Source organism: Oncorhynchus nerka, linkage group LG24 (assembly GCF_034236695.1).
Source record: "Oncorhynchus nerka isolate Pitt River linkage group LG24, Oner_Uvic_2.0, whole genome shotgun sequence".
Classification (NCBI taxonomy): domain Eukaryota; kingdom Metazoa; phylum Chordata; class Actinopteri; order Salmoniformes; family Salmonidae; genus Oncorhynchus; species Oncorhynchus nerka.
The window spans coordinates 77937081-77957612 of NC_088419.1; the positions used below are offsets into that span (position 1 = coordinate 77937081).

Below are 20532 nucleotides of genomic sequence, written 5' to 3' on the forward strand. Positions count from 1 at the left end.
TGCGCCCGGCCCGCCACAGGAGTCGCTGGTGTGCGATGAGACAAGGATGTCCCTACCAGCCAAACCCTCCCTAACCCGGACGACGCTAGGCCAATTGTGCGTCGCCCCACGGACCTCCCGGTCGCGGACGGTTATGACAGAGCCTGGGCACGAACCCAGAGTCTCTGGTGGCACAGCTGGCGCTGCAGTACAGCTTCCTTAACCACTGCGCCACCCGGGAGGCCAATGTACTGTTTCTCAATGGGAAACCTAACTCATATGAAATTCATGCTCTGTTTGGCACATTACCCACGGCCTTCGATACAGATGTGCACACACACAGACAGACTTACGAGTTGACACAGAGCACGACGATGTTCTTCCACAGGTTTCTGGTGCTGGTCATCTCAGCTACTAATCTGCTCCTGCGTTAAACTCCATTTCTCATGGAGAAGTGTATCGTCTGGCATCAAGCCTTGCAGATATATGCAGGTCCTCTTTGGCTTCTTATGCAGCTCATGCTCCAGCTCTGATGGTGAGATAGAACACAGTGTGAGACCTTTACACTGGCAAGGAAACAACACACACGCACGCACATTCATGGAGCCAGCATCCACACCACACAGATTATACAGTAATGGTCTTCTGTGGGTTGATGTGTGAGATCCAGCTGTATTAATCTGCTCCCTGCGTTAAACTCATTTCTCATGGATATTTTCATCATATCTGTCCCTGTAGTTGCACATATAAAAATGTCTGGCATCCAAATCCTTGCAGATATATTTCAGTTACATATGAAACTAAATCCCTGCAGTTGCACATATAAAAATGAACTCTCCTCTCTCTAGTGTGTGTCTCTGTTTGACAGTCTGTCTACCTCTCCGACTGAATCTTTTTATCTACCTCTCCAGACACATTTCATCACTGAAATCAGAGACCTGCAGTCTACTACCTCTCCTTTTGCCTCTCTGTTTATAACAACAATGTGATCTATTTACTTCTGTAAATGTCCAATCCTTTTACAATGGTGTGTTCTTGTCTCTGACCTCTCTCCTCTCGTCTCTCTACCTCTCCTCTACCTTTACTCTCTGTCTCTCTACCTCTCCTTTTACTCTCTGACTTCCCACCTCTCTTTTACTCTCTGTCTCTCTCTCTCCCTCCCTGCCTCTCTACCTCTCCTTTTTACTCTCTGCTACCTCTCCCCTCCCTGCCTCTCCATCACTCTCTGCTGTCTCTCACCTCTCCTTTTACTCTCTGTCTCTCTACCTCCCTTTTCTCTGTCTCTCTACCTCTCCCTCTCTGTCTCTCTACCTCTCCTTTTCTCTCTGTCTCTCTCCCTCCCTCCTGCCTCTCTACCTCTCCTTTTACTCTGTCTCTCTACCTCTCCTCTCCTCTCTGTCTCTCCTTTTACTCTCTCTCTACCTCTCCGTCTCTCTACTCTCTCTCTGTCTCTCTACCTCTCTCCTGTCTCTCTACCCTCTTTTCTCTGTCTCTCTCTACCTCTCCGTCCTCTCTACCTCTACCTCCTTTTACTCTCTGTCTCTCCCTCCCTCCCTCTCTCTACCTCTCCTTTTACTCTCCGTCTCTCTACCTCTCCCCTCTGTCTTTTTACCTCTCCTTTTACTCTCTGTCTCTCTCCGCTCCCCTCCTGCCTCTCTACCTCTCCTTTTACTCTCTGTCTCTCTACCTCTCCCTCCCTGCCTCTCTCTCTTTTTACTCTCTGTCTCTCTACCCTCCCTGCCTCTCTACCTCTCCTTTTACTCTCTGTCTCTCTACCTCTCCTTTTTACTCTCTGTCTCTCTCTCCCCTCCCTGCCTCTCTACCTCTCCTTTTACTCTCTGTCTCTCTACCTCTCCCCTCCCTGCCTCCTCTCTTTTACTCTCTGTCTCTCTGCTCCCCTCCCTGCCTCTCTACCTCTCCTTTTACTCTCTTTTATCCCCTCTCTGTCTCTCTACCTCTCCTTTTACTCTCTGTCTCTCTACCTCTCCTTTTACTCTCTGTCTCTCTACCTCTCCTTTTACTCTCTGTCTCTCTCTCCTTTTCTCTGTCTCTCTCTGCCTCCACCTCTCCTTTTACTCTCTCCTCTTCTTACTCTCTGTCTCTCTACCTCTCCTTTTACTCTCTGTCTCTCTACCTCTCCCCTTACCTCTCCTTTTACTCTGTCTCTCTGTCTCTCCTGTTTTACCTCTCCCCTCTCTGTCTCTCTACCTCTCCTTTTACTCTCTGTCTCTCTACCTCTCCTTTTCCCTGTCTCCTCTCCAGCTCTCCTTTTACTCTCTGTCTCTCTGCTCCCCTCCCTCTCTCTACCTCTCCTTTTACTCTCTGTCTCTCTACCTCTCCTTTTACTCTGTCTCTCTACCTCTCCTTTTACTCTGTCTCTCTACCTCTCCTTTTACTCTCTGTCTCTGCTCCCCTCCCTCTCTCTACCTCTCCTTTTACTCTCTGTTTTACCTCTCTCTGTCTCTCTTTTACCTCTCCCCTCCCTGCCTCTCCTTTTACTCTCTGTCTCTCTACCTCTCCTTTTACTCTGTCTCTCTACCTCTCCCTGTCTCTCTACCTCTCCTTTTACTCTCTGTCTCTCTACCTCTACCTTTTTACTCTGTCTCTCCACCTCTCCTTTTACTCTCTGTCTCTCTACCTCTCCCTCTCTCTCTCTACCTCTCCTTTTACTCTCTTCTACTCTCTGTCTCTCCATCTCTCATTTTACTCTCTGTCTCTCTCTCTCTACTCTCTGTCTCCTCTCTCCCTCTCTGTCTCTCTACCTCTCCTTTTACTCTCTGTCTCTCTCTCTCTCTCCCTCTCTCTGTCTCTCTACCTCTCCTTTTACTCTCTGTCTCTCTACCGCTCCCCTCCCTGCCTCTCTACCTCTCCTTTTACTCTCTGTCTCTCTACCTCTCCTCTCTGTCTCTACTCTGTCTCTCTACCTCTCTGTCTCTCCTCCCCCTGCCTCTCTACCTCTCCTTTTACTCTCTGTCTCTCTACCTCTCCCCTCCCTGCCTCTCCTCTCCCTCTCTGTCTCTCTACCTCTCCCTCCCTGCCTCTCTCTCTTTTACTCTCTGTCTCTCTACCTCTCCCCTCCCTGCCTCCTACCTCTCCTTTTACTCTCTGTCTCTCTACCGCTCCCTCCCTCTCTCTCTCCTTTTACTCTCTGTCTCTCTACCTCTCCCCTCCCTCTCTACCTCCTTTCTCTCTGTCTTTACGCCCCTCTCTCTCTCTCTTTTACTCTCTGTCTCTCTACCTCCCTCCCCCTCCCTCTCTGTCTCTCCATCTCTCATTTTACTCTGTCTCTCTACCTCTCCTTTTACTCTCTGTCTCTCCACCTCTCCTTTTCTCTGTCTTTATCTCCCCTCTCTGTCTCTCTACCTCTCCTTTTACTCTCTGTCTCTCTACCGCTCCCCTCCCTGCCTCTCTACTTTTACTCTCCTCTTTACTCTCTGTCTCTCCCCTCTCCTCTCCCCTCCCCCTGCCTCTCTACCTCTCCTTTTCTCTCTGTCTCTCTACCTCTCCTTTCTACTCTGTCTCTCTCTCCCTCTCTGCCTCTCTCTCTCCTTTTACTCTCTGTCTCTCTCTCCCTCTCTCTCTCTGTCTCTCCATCTCTCCTTTTACTCTCTGTCTCTCCATCTCTCCTTTTACTCTCTGTCTCTCTACCTCTCCCCTCTCTGTCTCTCTACCTCTCCTTTTACTCTCTGTCTCTCTACCTCTCTTTTACTCTCTGTCTCTCTACCGCTCCCCTCCCTGCCTCTCTACCTCTCCTTTTACTCTCTGTCTCTCTCTCTCCTCTCTGTCTCTCTACCTCTCCCTCCCTGCCTCTCTACCTCTCCTTTTACTCTCTGTCTCTCCACCTCTCCCCTCCCTACCTCTCCTTTTACTCTCTCTCCCTCCCTCTCCTTTTACTCTCTGTCTCTCTACCTCCCCTCCTTTTACTCCTCTGTCTCTCTACCTCTCCATTTTACTCTCTGTCTCTCTACCTCTCCCCTCTCTTACTCTCTGCTCCCCTCTCTCCTTTTACTCTCTGTCTCTCCATCTCCCCTCTCTCTACCCTTTTACTCTCTGTCTCTCTACCTCTCCCTCCCTGCCTCTCTACCTCTCCTTTTACTCTCTGTCTCTCTACCTCTCCCTCTCTGTCTCTCTACCTCTCCCCTCCCTGCCTCTACCCTGTCTCTTACTCTCCCCTCTGCCTCTCTACCTCTCCTTTTCTCTCTGTCTCTCGCTCCCCTCCCTGCCTCTCTACCTCTCCTTTTACTCTCTGTCTCTCTACCTCTCCCCTCCCTCTCTCTACCTCTCCTTTTACTCTCTCCCTCCCCTCCCTGCCTCTCTACCTCTCCTTTACTCTCTGTCTCTCTACTCTGTCTCTCCCCTCCCTGCCTCTCTACTCTCTGTCCTCTCCTTTTACTCTCTCTGTCTCTCCATCTCTCATTTTACTCTCTCTCTCTTTTACTCTCTGTCCTCTACCCCCTCTCTGTCTCTCTACCTCTCCTTTTACTCTCTGTCTCTCTACCTTCTTACCTCTCCTTTTCTCTGTCTCTCTACCTCTCTCCTGCCTTTACCTCTCCTTTTCTCTGTCTCTCTACCCTCTCCTTTTACCTCTCCTTTCTGTCTCTCCATCTCTCCTACCGCTCCCTTTACTTTTACTCTGTCTCTCTCCATCTGTCTCTCCTCTCTGTCTCTCTACCTCTCCTTTTACTCTCTGTCTCTCTACCTCTCCTTTTACTCTGTCTCTCTCCCCTCCCTGCTTTTTACTCTCTGTCTACCCTCCTTTTACTCTCTGTCTCTCTACCTCTCCCTCTGTCTCTCTACCTCTCCTTTTCTCTACCTACCTCTCCCTCCCTGCCTCTCTCTCTACCTCTCCTTTTACTCTCTGTCTCTCCATCTCTCATTTTACTCTCTGTCTCTCTACCTCTCCCCTCTCTGTACCTCTCCTTTTACTCTCTGTCTCTCTCTCTTTTACCTCTCTTTTGTCTCTCCATCTCTCCTTTTACTCTCTGTCTCTCTCCATCTCCCTCTCCTTTTACTCTCTGTCTCTCTACCTCATTTTCCTTTTACTCTCTGTCTCTCTTTTTACTCTCTGCTCTACCCTCCCTGCCTCTCTACCTCTCCTTTTACTCTCTGTCTCTCTCCATCTCCCCTCTCTGTCTCCCTGCCTCTCCTTTTACTCTCTCTCTCTGTCTCTCTACCTCCTGCTCTCCCTCCCTCATTTTACCTCTCCTTTTACTCTCTGTCTCTCTACCTGTCTCTCCATCTCTCCTTTTACTCTCTGTCTCCTCTCCATCTCCCCTCCCCTCTCTACCTCTCCTTTTACTCTCTGTCTCTCTACCGCTCCCCTCCCTGCCCCTACCTCTCCTTTTACTCTCTGTCTCTCTACTCTGTCTCTCTACCTCTCCCCTCCTCTGCCTCTCTACTCTCTGTCTCCTCTCCTTGTACTCTCTGTCTCTCTTTTACTCTCTGCTCCCCTCCCCCCTGTCTCTCTACCTCTCCTTTTACTCTCTGTCTCTCTCTCCCTTGCCTCTCTCTCTTTTACTCTCTGTCTCTCTACCTCTCCCCTCCCTGCCTCTCCCCTCCTCTGCCTCTCTACCTCTCCTTTTACTCTCTGTCTCTCCATCTCTCCATTTTACTCTGTCTCTCTACCTCTCCTCTCCTCTGTCTCTCTGCCTCTCCCCTCCCTCTCTCTACCTCTCCTTTTACTCTCTGTCTCTGTCTCTATCCCTCCTCCTTTCTCTCTGCCTCTCCTTTTACTCTCTGTCTCTCTACCTCTCCCTCTCTGTCTCTACCTCTCCTTCTCTCTCTGTCTCTCCTTTCCCTGCCTCTCTCTCCTACTCTCTGTCTCTCTACCTCTCCCTCCCTCTCTACCTCTTTTACTCTCTGTCTCTCTCCATCTCTCCCTCTCTGTCTCTCTACCGCTCCCCTCCCTGCCCTCTACCTCTCCTTTTACTCTCTGTCTCTCTACCGCTCCCCCCCCTCTCTGTCTCTCCATCTCTCTCCTCTTTACCTCTCCCTCTCTGTCTCTACCTCTCCTTTTACTCTCTGTCTCTCTACCGCTCCCTCCTCCCTGCCTCTCTACCTCTCCTTTTACTCTCTGTCTCTCTACCTCTCCTTTTACTCTGTCTCTCCATCTCTCCTTTTACTCTGTCTCTCTACCTCCCTCCCCCTCTCTACCTCTCCTTTTACTCTCTGTCTCTCCCTCCCTGCCTCTCTACTCCTGTCTCTCTACCTCTCCTTTTACTCGCTGTCTCTCTACCTCCCCCCTCCCTGCCTTTCTACCTCTCCTTTTACTCTTTGTCTCTCTACCTCTCCCCTCCCTGCCTCTCTACCTCTCATTTTACTCTCTGTCTCTCTACCTCTCCCCTCCCTGCCTCTCTACCTCTCCTTTTACTCTTTGTCTCTCTACCGCTCCCCTCCCTGTCTCTCCATCTCCTTCACCTGTTAGAACGTCACTGTGCTCGGTTGTCATGTCGACCTGGTTCTTCCTGGCGATGCAGAGCATCATAGCTTTAGAGCGGTGGTAGTGCTGGGTGGCCAGGAGCCAACGCAGGGACTCAGGGAAGATCCTGCAGAGAGAAAGGGGGGGAGTCAGAGAGCCAGAGAGAGGGTAGGGGAGATGGGAGGAGAGTAGGGAGAGAAAGATAATAAGTTGTGAGGGAATGAGTAGAGGAGAGAGAGAAAGAAAGGAAGGAAGGGAGAGAGAGAGAAGTAAACATGACAAAGAGAGAAAGAATGACAGAAGGGAAGTGAGAGAAAGAGAGTATTGTCTAAAGATCTGAACAGAGCATGCAGTGTGTAATGTATTGTACAAGCCGAAGCCTGGTCCTGATGACCAAGTCTTTAACCTCTAACCCCACAGCATGGCGGACTCCCTCAGTGGGCTGAGGTACGTCATCAGTGGGAGGGGCTACTCTCTAAGTGGGTGTGGCTATCCCCTCAGTGGGTGGGACTACATGGTGATTCAAATTTTCAACCTCTAACTCTAGGCTGAATGTCTCAACAGAATAGTGGTGACATGGAAGACATTTGGGCATGTCTCCTTACCAGATGTAGGGCAGAATGAGGACGAAGGGGCAGATTATGAAAATCTGCAGGACCTGCCAATCATCCCGGGCGGGCCAATCACGACACAGAGCCGCCACCCCGGGCATCACCAGCTGCCCGCCCACCATGAGGAAACTGGCCACCATGGTCATGGAGAAACGCCAGCCTGGCAGGCACAACTCAATCCCTGTAAAGAGGGAGAATGGGGGGGAAGAGCCCGGAGAGGATAGGGGGGCGAGAAGGGGGAAGTAGAGAGAGAGAGAGAGGGAGGGAGGCGAGGTTAGACATATAGACACCATGGTCATAGAGAACCGCCAGTTCAATCCATGTAGAGAGACAGACAGAAGTTCCAGACAGATACATTGGTTCAATTAGTGCATTCTAAGAGTAATTTGTATATTCCTTCTAATAAGGGCTTTTTACACTACTGAGCTGAACCAAATCAAACTGTGCTGAGCCTGGTTATGCATTCACCATAGTTGCTGGAAATGTGCTGAAAAGGAAAACGTGAAAAGAATATTGTGAAAAGGGTATAATTGTATATCACTCGGTACTGGCTGGTATCTCTGTCTTTGGTGTATGTGTGTTTAAAGACTAAACAGTGAAACCTACATCTCATTCAATTAATAATTTAACACCTCTTCATGGCTGACCATTCCCTGGAGAAACTCCCAGTTAACCACCGGTTAACAATCAGTGAACCACCACACAACCTATCTGTCAGACCTCAACACTATAGCCATTGTCAAGGGTTCAGTCAGTTCAGTAAGTGAGCGTTTCACACTAACCGTCCCTTTCTTCCCTGAATGGGCTCTCGTCTCACCCCCCTACTGGCTACCCTGTGGTACAGTCCAGATGGTCTGCCACAGATGGCAAGGTCTATTTGAAGGTGACCAGTAAGGGTGTGTAGGAGAGGGTGGCTGTATACTGTATGCTCACTAACCAGGGTTCTTGTACTGCCACTTCCCATAGAAAGAAAGCAAGAAAGAAAGAAAGGAGGAGAGAGAGAAAAAGAAAGAGAGAGAGAAAGAGAGAGAGAGGGAGGGAGAGAGAGAGAGGGAGAGAGAGAGAAAAAGAGAGAGAGAGATACACACAAATTGATGGAAGTGGTGTTGTGGGAAAAAAAACTACAATACTGTGAAATCCATGTACACAAACAACAAGTGTGCAGTTAAAATTAGCAAAAAACACACATTTTCTTCCACAGGGCTGTGGGGTGAGTCAGGGATGCAGCTTAAGCCCCACCCTCTTCAATATATATATCAACGAATTGGCTACTAGAATCCGAAGTCATTTGTTTGCTGATGATCTGGTGCTTCTGTCACCAACCAAGGAGGGCCTAAAGCAGCACCTAGATCTTCTGCACAGATTCTGCCAGACCTGGGCCCTGACAGTAAATCTCAGTAAGACCAAAATAATGGTGTTCCAAAAAAGGTCCAGTGGTCAGGACCACAAATTCCAACTAGACACCGTTGCCCTAGAGCACACAAAAAACGATACATACCTCGGCCTAAACATCAACGCCACAGGTAACTTCCACAAAGCTGTGAACGATTTGAGAGACAAGGCAAGAAGGGTCTTCTATGCCATCAAAAGGAACATAAAATTCGACATACAAATTAGGACCTGGCTAAATATACTTGAATCAGTTATAGAACCCAATGCCCTTCATGGTTGACAGTAGGGCTGTTGCGGTGACCGTATTACCGCCACACCGGCGGTCACGAGTCATGAAGGCAGTCAAATTCCACATGACTGTTTAGTCACGGTAGTTAGGTTTCTCCAAGCTCTGATGCTGCGGCTGGTCATTAGTACCTACCAAAAGTTCTAACTGCCTGGTACTCAGCACCCTACTGTCCCTCTAAATCACCCTACTGTCCCTATAAATCACCCTACTGTAACTATAAATCACCCTACTGTCCCTCTAAATCACCCTACTGTCCCTCTACTGTCCCTCTAAATCACCCTACTGTCCCTCTAAATCCCTCTACTGTCCCTCTAAATCACCCTACTGTCCCTCTAAATCACCCTACTGTCCCTCTAAATCACCCTACTGTCCCTCTAAATCCCTCTACTGTCCCTCTAAATCCCTCTACTGTCCCTCTAAATCCATTTACTGTCCCTCTAAATCACCTCTACTGTAACTATAAATCACCCTACTGTCCCTCTAAATCACCCTACTGTCCCTCTAAATCCCTCTAAATCCCTCTACTGTCCATCTAAATCCCTCTACTGTAACTATAAATCACCCTACTGTCCCTCTAAATCACTCTACTGTCCCTATAAATCACCCTACTGTCCCTATAAATCACCCTACTGTCCTTATAAATCACTCTACTGTCCCTATAAATCACCCTACTGTCCCTCTAAATGACTCTACTGTCCCTCTAAATCACTCTACTGTCCCTCTAAATCACTCTACTGTCCCTCTAAATCACTCTACTGTCCCTCTCATCACTCTATTGTCCCTCTAAATCACAACGGCCCCTCTAAATCACTATACTGTCCCTCTCATCACTTCACTGTCCCTCTAAATCACTCTACTGTCACTCTCATCCCTCTACTGTCCCTCTAAATCGCTCTACTGTCACTCTCATCCCTCTACTGTCCATCTAAATCACTCTACTGTCACTCTCATCCCTCTAAATCCCTCTACTGTCACTCTCATCCCTCTACTGTCCCTCTAAATCACTCTACTGTCTCTCTAAATCACTCTACTGTCTCTCTCATCACTCTAATGTCCCTCTCATCACTCTAATGTCCCTATAAATCACTCTACTATCCCTCTAAATCACTCGACTGTCCCTCTAAATCACTCTACTGTCCCTCTAAATCACTCTAAATCACTCTACTGTCCCTCTAAATCACTCTACTGTCCCTCTCATCACACTACCGTCCCTCTCATCACTCTACTGTCCCTCTCATCACTCTACTGTCCCTCTCATCACTCTACTGTCCCTCTAAATCATTCTACTTTCCCTATAAATCACTACTAAATCACTACTGTGATTTAGGATCGAACATAAGGACAACTCAGAGTAGGCTAGTCTGTTCTTTTGAAATAGACTACATTTTCTTCATATCATGCTTCTTTAGATCTCTCTAAAATAGATATATTTATTGTGAAGGTGTAGGCTATAGTACATGGATTAATTTGACTTTTGAAAATGTAGATGTTCCAAAGGTCTACATCAGTGGCATGTAGGCTACGTGTGGAAGCGGTAAATTAATGGTCAATTACCGTGAGACCGATAGTTATTTGCTTGACAATCACCAGCTGACGAAATTCCATGACCGCCACAGCCCTAGTTGTGAGGTCTGGGGTCCACTCACCAACCAAGAATTCACAAAATGGGAAAAACACCAAATTGAGACTCTGCATTCAGAATTCTGCAAAAATACAATCGGTGTACAACGTAAAACACCAAATAATACATGCAGAGCAGAATTAGGCCAAGACCCACTAATGATCAAAATCCAGAAAAGAGCTGTTCAATTCTACAACCATCTAAAAGGAAGCAATTCCCAAACCTTCGGCAACGCTGGAGAGACGGGTAGCTCAGATAGACCGGACCGTGCAGGCGCACTGGAGCTCTTGAGCACCGAGCCTTCCCAACCTTACCCGGTTGAATGGTCCCGGTCGCCCGGGATATGCAGGCGAACCGGGGACACCGTGCGCAAGGCTGGTGCCATGTAAGCCGGCCCAAGGAGACGCACTGGAGACCAGATGCGTAGAGCCGGCTTCATGGCACTTGGCTCGATGCCCACTCTAGCCCGGCCGATACGCGGAGCTGGAATGTAATGCACCGGGCTATGCAACCGCACTGGGGACACCGTGCGCTTCACAGCATAACACGGTGCCTGCCCGGTCTCTCCAGCCCCCCGGTAAGCACAGGAAGTTGGCGCAGGTCTCCTACCTGGCTTCGCCACACTTCCTGTGTGCCCCCTCCCCAATACATTTTTGGGGCTGACTCTCGGGCTTCCATCCACGCCGCCGTGCTGCCTCCTCATACCAGCGCCTCTCCGCCTTCGCCGCCTCCAGTTCTTCTTTGGGGCGGCGATATTCTCCAGGCTGAGCCCAGGGTCCTTCTCCATCCAATTCGTCCTCCCATGTCCATTCCTCTCGCTGCTCCTGCTGCCGTTTCTCCTGCTGCACCTTGGGGCGGCGACACTCCCCTGGCTTTGCCCAGGATCCTCTCCCGTCGAGGATTTCCTCCCAAGTCCAGAAGTCCTTATTACGCTGCTCCTGCTGCTGCCCGTTACCACGCCGCTTGGTCCTGTTGTGGTGGGTGATTCTGTAACAGTTTTCTTTAGGTGAAGTAGAGGCGGACCAAAATGCAGCGTGGTTGTTATTCATTGTACTTTAATAAAGAAACTGTACACGAATAAACTAACAAAACAACAAACGTGCGAAAACCTAAAACAGTCCTATCTGGTGCAAAACACAGAGACAGGAACAATCACCCACAAACACACATTGAAACCCAGGCTACCTAAATATGGTTCCCAATCAGAGACAATGACTAACACCTGCCTCTGATTGAGAACCATATCAGGCCAGACATAGAAATAGACAAACAAGACATCCAACATAGAATGCCCACTCAGATCACACCCTGACCAACCAAAACATACAAAGCAAACTATGGTCAGGGTGTGACACTTCCATAACAAAGCCATCACCTACAGAGAGATGAACCTGGAGAAGAGTCCCCTAAGCAAGCTGGTCCTGGGGCTCTGTTCACACGCACAAACAGACTCCACAGAGCCCCAGGACAGCAACACAATTAGACCCAACCAAATCATGAGAAAACAAAAATAGAATTACTTATAAAGAATTAACAAAAGAACTGAGCAAACTAGAATGCTATTTGGCCCTAAAAAGAGAGTACACAGTGGCAGAATACCTGACCACTGTGACTGATGCAAACTTAAGGAAAGCTTTGACTATGTACAAACTCAGTGAGCATAGCCTTGCTATTGAGAAAGGCCACCATAGGCAGACCTGGCTCTCAAGAGAAGACAGGCAATGTGCACACAGCCCACAAAATGAGGTGGAAACTGAGCTGCACTCCCTAACCTCCTGCCAAATATATGACCATATTAGAGACACATATTTCCCTCAGATTACAAGACCCACAAAGAATTCAAAAACAAATCCAATTTTAATAAATTCCCATATCTACTGGGTGAAATACCACAGTGTGCCATCACAGCAGCAAGATTTGTGACCTGTTACCACAAGAAAAAGGCAACCAGTGAAGAACAAACACCATTGTAAATACAACCTATATTTATGTTTATTTATTTTCCCTTTTATACAACACTGTACATAGCCATAATATGACATTTGAAATGTCTCTATTCTTTTGAAACTTTTGTGAGTATAATGTTTACGGATCATTTCTGATTGTTTATTTCACTTTTGTTTATTATCACTTGCTTTGGCAATGTAATATATTTCCTGTGCCAATAAAGCCCTTTGAATTGAGAGAGAGAGAGAAGTCAGCTGGAGATGGAGAACATCCCCTCCGACCTCCTGTAGTGAGCTTCTCTCCCCTGGAGCCCAAACACACAGCAAGGAAATTATACTGACCCCAGGTTGACTCACCCTTAAGCCCTTTCTCTCTCCCTCTCTATCTCTCTCTGTGTGCATATGTGATGAAAGTCTGTGCCCAGTCAGCACAGCCCGCTTTGTTCAAACAGAATCAGACCCAGAGCCCAAACCTCCTCCTCATTAGACAGATACTGTAGCAGGCTGTATGAAACTAATGTAATGTACTGCTCACAATGAAGATACCTCTGCCAGAGCTTGGTATATAATCCCTCGCAAAATATAGCGGGGGTTGTTACTGCTGTTTCCCCCCAAAAACATAACCCCTTGTGGAGGTGGTGTCTGCTTACAGACTGTTCTGGGAATCTCACGCACGCACACACACACACACGCACACACACACACACACACACACACACACACACACACACACACACACACACACACACACACACACACACACACACTGCTGTGAGTCAGGAACCTTTTGTTCTAACTGAGCAGGAGAAAGACTTCTCTTGTGTTGATTACCTTACTGAACCCCCTCCTCTCCTCCCTCTCCCCTCCTCCTCTGCTCTCCATCCCTTTTTCTCTCCCCTCCTCTGCTCTCCACAGAGCTGACCCCCTCCCTCCCGCCCCTCCCTATGCCCCTCCTCTCCCACGCCCCTCCCTATGCCCCTCCTCCCACGCCCCTCCCTATGCCCACTCCTCTCCCACGCCCCTCCCTATGCCCACTCCTCTCCCACGCCCCTCCCTATGCCCACTCCTCTCCCGCCCCTCCCTATGCCCCTCCTCTCCCACGCCCCTCCCTATGCCCACGCCCCTCCCTATGCCCTCCTCTCCCACTGCTCTCCCACGCCCCTCCCTATGCCCCTCCTCTCCCACTCCTCTCCCACGCCCCTCCCTATGCCCTCTCCTCCACTCCCCTCCCTATGCCCACTCCTCTCCTCTCCCACGCCCCTCCCTATGCCCACTCCTCTCCCACGCCCCTCCCTATGCCCCTCCTCCCTCCTCTCCCACGCCCCTCCCTATGCCCCTCCTCTCCCACGCCCCTCCCTATGCCCACTCCTCTCCCACTGCTCTCCCACGCCCCTCCCTATGCCCCTCCTCTCCCACTCCTCTCCCACGCCCCTCCCTATGCCCACTCCTCTCCACTCCCCTCCCTACGCCCCTCCCTATGCCCACTCCTCTCCCACGCCCCTCCCTATGCCCCTCCTCTCCCCTCCTCTCCCACGCCCCTCCCTATGCCCCTCCTCTCCCACGCCCCTCCCTATGCCCCTCCTCTCCCACGCCCCTCCCTATGCCCTCTGCTCTCCCACGCCCCTCCCTATGCCCACTCCTCTCCCACGCCCCTCCCTATGCCCCTCCCACTCCTCTCCCACTGCTCTCCCACGCCCCTCCCTATGCCCCTCCTCTCCCACGCCCCTCCCTATGCCCCTCCCTCTCCCACGCCCTCTCCCTACGCCCCTCCCTCCCACTCCTCTCCCACTCCTCTCCCACGCCCCTCCCTATGCCCACTCCTCTCCCACGCCCCTCCCTATGCCCACTCCTCTCCCACTGCTCTCAACTCAGCTGACACATCCCTCAAAAGTTGTATGTTACATGCACCCACCAGTACAGTGAAATGCTTAACTTGCAAGCCCTTCCCAACAGTGCACTATTCAATATCAAAATATTATATATATAAAAAAAACTCAATTAAATAAGAAATAAGAGAGGTAAAAAAAAAGGAAGGTAAACTATATACTATATTGTACACGGTCAGTGCCAGTACCACAATGTGAAGGGATACTGGGTAGTTGGTGTAGATGAAATCAAATCAAATATTTGTCACATGTGCTGAATATAACAAGTGTATACCTTATTGTGAAATGCTTACTTACAAGCCCTTAACCAACAATGCAGTTCAAGATATAGAGTTAATAAAATATTTACTAAATAAACTAAAGTAAAAAATATCAAATCATAACAATAACGAGGCTATATACAAGGGGTACCGGTACCGAGTCAATGTGCGGGTGTACCGAATAGTCAAGGTAATTTGTAAAGTGACTATGCATAGATAATAAACAGCGAGTAGCAGCCATGTAAAAACAAAAGGGGGTGGGGGGGTCAACGTAAATAGTCCGGGTGGACATTTGATCAATTGTTGTTAAGGATTGGGGATAGAAGCTGTTAAGGAGCCTTTTGGTCCTAGACTTGGCGCTTCGGTACTGCTTGCCGTACGGTAGCAGAGAGAACAGTCTATGACTTGGGTGGCTGGAGTCTTCCTCTGGCACCGCCTAGTATATACAGTTGAAGTCGGAAGTTTATATACACTTAGGTTGGAGTCATTAAACTCGTTTTTCAACCACAAATTTCTTGTTAACAAACTATAGTTTTGGCAAATCGGTTAGGACATCTACTTTGTGCATGACACAAGTAATTTTTCCAACAATTGTTTACAGACATATTATTTAACTTATAATTCACTATATCACAATTCCAGTGGGTCAGAAGTTTACATACACTAAGCTGATTGTGCCTTTGAACAGCTTGGCAAATTCCAGAAAATTGTCATGGCTTTAGAAGCTTCTGATAGGCTAATTGACATCATTTGAGTCAATTGGAGGTGTACCTGTGGATGTATTTCAAGGCCTACCTTCAAACTCAGTGCCTCTTTGCTTGACATCATGGGAAAATCAAAAGAAATTAGCCAAGACCTCTGAAAAAAATGGTAGACCTCCACAAGTCTGATTCATCCTTGGTGGCAATTTCCAAATACCTGAAGGTACCACATTCATCTGTACAAACAATAGTATTCAAGTATAAACACCATGGGACCATGCAGCCGTCATGCCGATCAAGAAGGAGACGCGTTCTGTCTCCTAGAGATGAACATACTTTGGTGCGAAAAGGGCAAATCAATCCCAGAACAACAGCAAAGGACCTTGTGAAGATGCTGGATGAAACAGGTACAAAAGTATCTACATACAAAGTAAAACGAGTCCTATATCGACATAACCTGAAAGGCCACTCAGCAAGGAAGAAGCCACTGCTCCAAAACCGCCATTAAAAAGCCAGACTACGGTTTACAACTGCACATGTGGACAAGATGGTGCAGCAGTAAAACGTGTTTGTTTTCATCCCATGTAAATATTCAGTAAGCATTTCACTGTAAGGTCTACTACACCTGTTGAATTTGGAGCATTTGACAAATACAATTTGATTTAGAGCTGCCGCTTTCAAGGAGCGGGACACTAATCTGGACGTTTATAAGAAATCTTGCTATGCTATGTATTTCTACTCCCACATCCTCATCTGCACATATATCACTCCAGTGTAACTTACTCCATTTGAATTACTTCGCCTATTTATTGCCTCCTTACTACATTTGCACACACTGTATACAGATTTTTCTATCGTGTTATTGACTTGACTGTATGTTTGTTTATCCCATGTGTAACTCTGTGTTGTTGTTTTTGTCGCACTGCTTTGCTTTATCTTGGCCAGGTCGCAGTTGTAAATGAGAACTTGTTCTCGACTGGCCTACCTGGTTAAATAAATGTGAAATACATTTTTAAAAAGAGTGGGTCTCGGGTTTCCTGCATGATGGTGTTGATGTGAGCCATGACCAGCCTTTCAAAGCACTTCATGGCTACCGACGTGAGTGCTACGGGGTGGTAATCATTTAGGCAGGTTAATGTCGCTTTGTTGGGCACAAGGACGATGGTGGTCTGTTCGAAACATGTAGGTATTGCAGACTCGGTAAAGGATAGGTTGAAAATGTCAGTGAAGACACTTGCCAGTTGGTCTGCGCATGCTTTGAGTACACGTCCTGGTAATCTGTCTGGCCCCGGGGCTTTGTGAATGTTGACCTGTTTAAATGTCTTGCTCACATCAGCTACGTAGAGCGTGATCACACACTCGTCCGGAACAGCTGGTGCTCTCATGCATGCTTCATTGTTTCTTGCCACGTCCAGATTAGTGTCCCGCTCCTTGAAAGCGGCCACTCTAAATCAAATCAAATTGTATTTGTCACATGCCCTCTAGCCTTTAGCTCGGTGCAGATGTTGTCTGTAATCCATGGCTTCTGGTTGGGATATGTACGTACGGTCACTGTGGGGACGACGTTGTCGATGCACTTATTATTAGTTAATTATTTTTTGACCCCTTTTTCTCCCCAATTTTGTGGTATCCAATTGTTAGTAGCTACTATTTTGTCTCATCGCTACAGCTCCCGAACGGGCTCAGGAGAAACGAAGGTTGAAAGTCATGCGTCCTCCGATACACAACCCAACCAAGCCGCACTGCTTCTTAACACAGCGCGCATCCAACCCGGAAGCCAGCCGCACCAATGTGTCGGAGGAAACACCGTACACCTGGCAACCTTGGTTAGCGCGCACTGCGCCCGGCCCGCCACAGGAGTCACTGGTGCGCAATGAGACAAAGACATCCCTACCGGCCAAGCCCTCCCTAACCCGGACGACGCTAGGCCCCACGGACCTCCCGGTCGCGGCCGGTTACGACAGAGCCTGGGCACGAACCCAGAGTCTCTGACGGCACTGCGCCACCCGGGAGGCCCTCTTCGATGCACTTATTGATGATGCCGGTGACTACGGTGGTATACTCAATGCCATTAGATGAATCCCGGAACATATTCCAGTCTGTGCTAGCAAAACAGTCCTGTAGCTTAGCATCCGTGTCATCTGACCACTTCCGTATTGAGCGAGTCACTGGTACATCCTGCTTTAGTTTTTGCTTGTAAACAGGAATCAGGAGGATAGAATTATGGTTAGATTTGCCAGATGGAGGGTGAGGGAGAGCTTTGTACACGTCTCTGTGTGTGGAGTAAAGGTGGTCTAGATATGTACATGTAGGCAGGGATTAGGAGAAAGTGACTGGTAGCAGGATTAATAGTAATAATAATAATCAATAATAGTAAACAATATGGCAGCAGCATAGAAAAGCTGTCCCCCCCCCCCCCCTACTCCCCACCCCCTGTCCTCTACCCCCTCCCCTGTTCTCTACTCCCTCCCTTATCCTCTACCCCCATATGTCCTCTATCCCCTCCCCTGTCCTCTACCCCCTCCCTGCCCTCTAACCCCTCCCTTATCCTCTATCCCCCCTCCCCCACCCCATACCCCCTGTCCTCTACCCCCTCCCCTGTTCTCTACTCCCTCCCTTATCCTGTACCCTCTCCCCCACCCCATACCCCCTGTCCTCTACCCCCTCCCCTGTCCTCTATCCCTCCCCTGTCCTCTACCCCCTCCCCTGTCCTCTATCCCCTCCCCTGTCCTCTACCCCCTCCCCTGTTCTGTACTCCCTCCCTTATCCTGTACCCTCTCCCCCACCCCATACCCCCTGTCCTCTACCCCCTCCCCTGTCCTCTATCCCCTCCCCTCTCCTCTACCCCCCTGTCCTCTATCCCCTCCCATGTCCTCTACCCCCTGTCCTCTACCCCCTGTCCTCTACCCCCTCCCATGTCCTCTACCCCCCCCATGTCCTCTACCCCTCCCATGTCCTCCCCTCCCTTGCCCTCTACCCTCTCCCCTGTCCTCTACCCCCTCCCCTGTCCTCTACCCCCTCCCTGTCCTCTACCCCTTCCCCTGCCCTCTACCCCCTCCCTTGTCCTCTACCCCCTCCCTCCCCTGTCCTCTACCCCCTCCCCTGCCTTCTAACCCCTCCCCTGTCCTCTACCCTTCCCGTCCTCTGTCCTCTACCCCCTCCCCTCTACCCCCTCCCTTGCCCTCTACCCCCTTCCCTGCCCTCTACCCCCTCCCCTGTCCTCTACCCCATCCCCTCTACCCCCTCCCCTGTCCTCTACCCCCTCCCCTGTCCCACTCCTGTTCCCTGCTTCTCCTTTCACAAGGAGGCAATCCTCTGACTATGGCTGAAAGTGATCAGCTGCAGAGAGAAAGGAAAGAGAAAGAAAAGAGAGAGAAAACACTGATTGTGGCTGAAGAAATCTGTCATAACAAAAGGCTTGACCCCCACACCCACTCACTGAGTGTGGAAGGTCTGAGGGATAGCGGGGGTGATAAGGCAGCTGTCATGGATAACAGGCACCTGTGAGAGAGGAAGAGAGGGGGAGAGGAGGATGGAGGACAGGGAGGGAAGGACGTGGGGTGATTGTTCTTCTTTCCGGCTGAGTCAGTCATTTAACTGTATCCTTCTATTCCCTCTATCACTAATACTCTACTCCTCTCCACTTCTTTCTCAATCCCTTCTTTTTTCCTCTTCATCCTACATTCTCTATGGAGGAAGAAATGGAGGGAATTGAAGGGGAGACGTGGAGAAATAGAGACATTTTATGGAGGGAGAGCAACAGGGGAAAAAGAGAGAGGAAGGGAATGGAGAGAGGGAGAAAGAAAGAAGGGAGAAATGGAGAGAGGGATCACAACATTTAACCCTGTAGAATGATTGAGTACATATAAAACCTAACAGTCCTTCTGGCCCCTGGCAGACTCATGGCCCCTCAGGAATAAGACTGAATATACAGTAAATACACACACACACAACCAGAAGCTTGTGACCTCTTGTTCTGAAATAATGTATTGAATAAGCACTGTTCTCTCATTGTGTGTGTGTGTGGAACAGTGAGATAAAAGGGAGATCAGAGATTCGAAATAAGCCTAGAAAGAATCCCACACAAGCTTGGGGATGAGTTGGAGGGAGAGAGAATGAGAGGAGGAGGGTTGGAATGGATAGGGAAAGAGAACAGAGAGAGGAATTGGACAAAGACAAGGAAATGTGGAGAGAATAAGCAGGGAGGGAGGGAAGGGGGAAGGGTGGGACAGAAAGAAAAGGGGAGTGTTTCTCTGGCTGCAAACCCCACAGACACACCCATATAATTTCCATTTCCCTGTGTGTTCGTTTATGTTTTGCTGTGTGCACGTGTGTGTGCACGTGTGTGCCATGCTGGTCCCATGTTCTCACAAAAAGCTTATTTCTCTCAACTTTTGTGCACAAATTTGTTTACATCCCTGTTAGTGAGCATTTCTCATTTGCCAAGATAATCCATCCACCTGACAGATGTGGCATATCAAGAAGCTGATTAAACAGCATGATCATTACACAGGTGCACCTTGTGTTGGGGACAATAAAATGCCACTCTAAAATGTACTATTTTGTCATACAACCCAATGCCACAGATGTCTCAACTTTTGAGGGAGTGTGCAATTGGCATGCTGACTGCAGGAATGTCCACCCGAGCTGTTGCAAGATAATTTTATGTTAATTTCTCAAGCATAAGCCGCCTCCAATGTCGTTTTAAAGAATTTGGCAGTGCGTCCAACCGAACTTACAACCACAGACCATGTGTATGGCATCGTGTGGGTGACAAGTTTGCTGATGTCAACAGTGGGAACAAAGTGCCCCATGGTGGCAGTGGGGTTAAAGTATGGGCAGACATAAGGTATGGGATGGGATGCTCTGGATCAACGTGTGCGACAGCATGTTCCAGTTCCTGCCAATATCCAGCAACTTCGCAAAGCCATTGAAGAGGGGTGGGACAACATTCCACAGGCCAAACTTCGCAAAGCCATTGAAGAGGGGTGGGACAACATTCCACAGGCCAAAATCAACAGCCTGATCAACTGCGCAGGAGATGTGTCCTGCTGCATGAGGAAAATGGTGGTCACACCAGGTATCTGTGACCAACAGATGCATATCTGTATTCCCAGTCATATGAAATCCATAGATTAGGGCCTAATATATTGATTTAAATTGACTGATTACCTTAAATGAACTGTAACTCAGTAAAATCTTTGAAATTATTGCATGTTACGTTTATGTTTTGTTCAGTATAACTATATCTTTGAACATTTCGATTAAGGCAGCTGCCCGCAGCTCTGATTAAGAGGGGTTGGGTTAAATGCGGAAGACACATTTTGGTTGAATGCATTTAGTTGTGCAGCTGACTAAGTATGCCCTTTCCCACCCCAAAATCTTACCAAATTGGTTCCCACTAGAGCCTATTAAATCAAATCAAATTG

At 48.8% G+C, this 20532-nt stretch overlaps 1 protein-coding gene across 1 annotated transcript in view; it reads right to left on the reverse strand.

Moving 5' to 3' along the window:
* The window catches only part of LOC115108609 (solute carrier family 22 member 23-like), a 44780-nt gene that overhangs the window by 7425 nt on the left and 16823 nt on the right, over positions 1-20532 (reverse strand). Inside the window, exons 4-7 of the mRNA XM_065009175.1 lie at positions 7003-7189; positions 6397-6524; positions 455-508; positions 333-390 (exon numbers count right to left, since the gene is read on the reverse strand). Coding sequence (XP_064865247.1) covers positions 333-390; positions 455-508; positions 6397-6524; positions 7003-7189 — 427 coding nt within the window. The remainder of the gene's footprint in view (positions 1-332; positions 391-454; positions 509-6396; positions 6525-7002; positions 7190-20532) is intronic.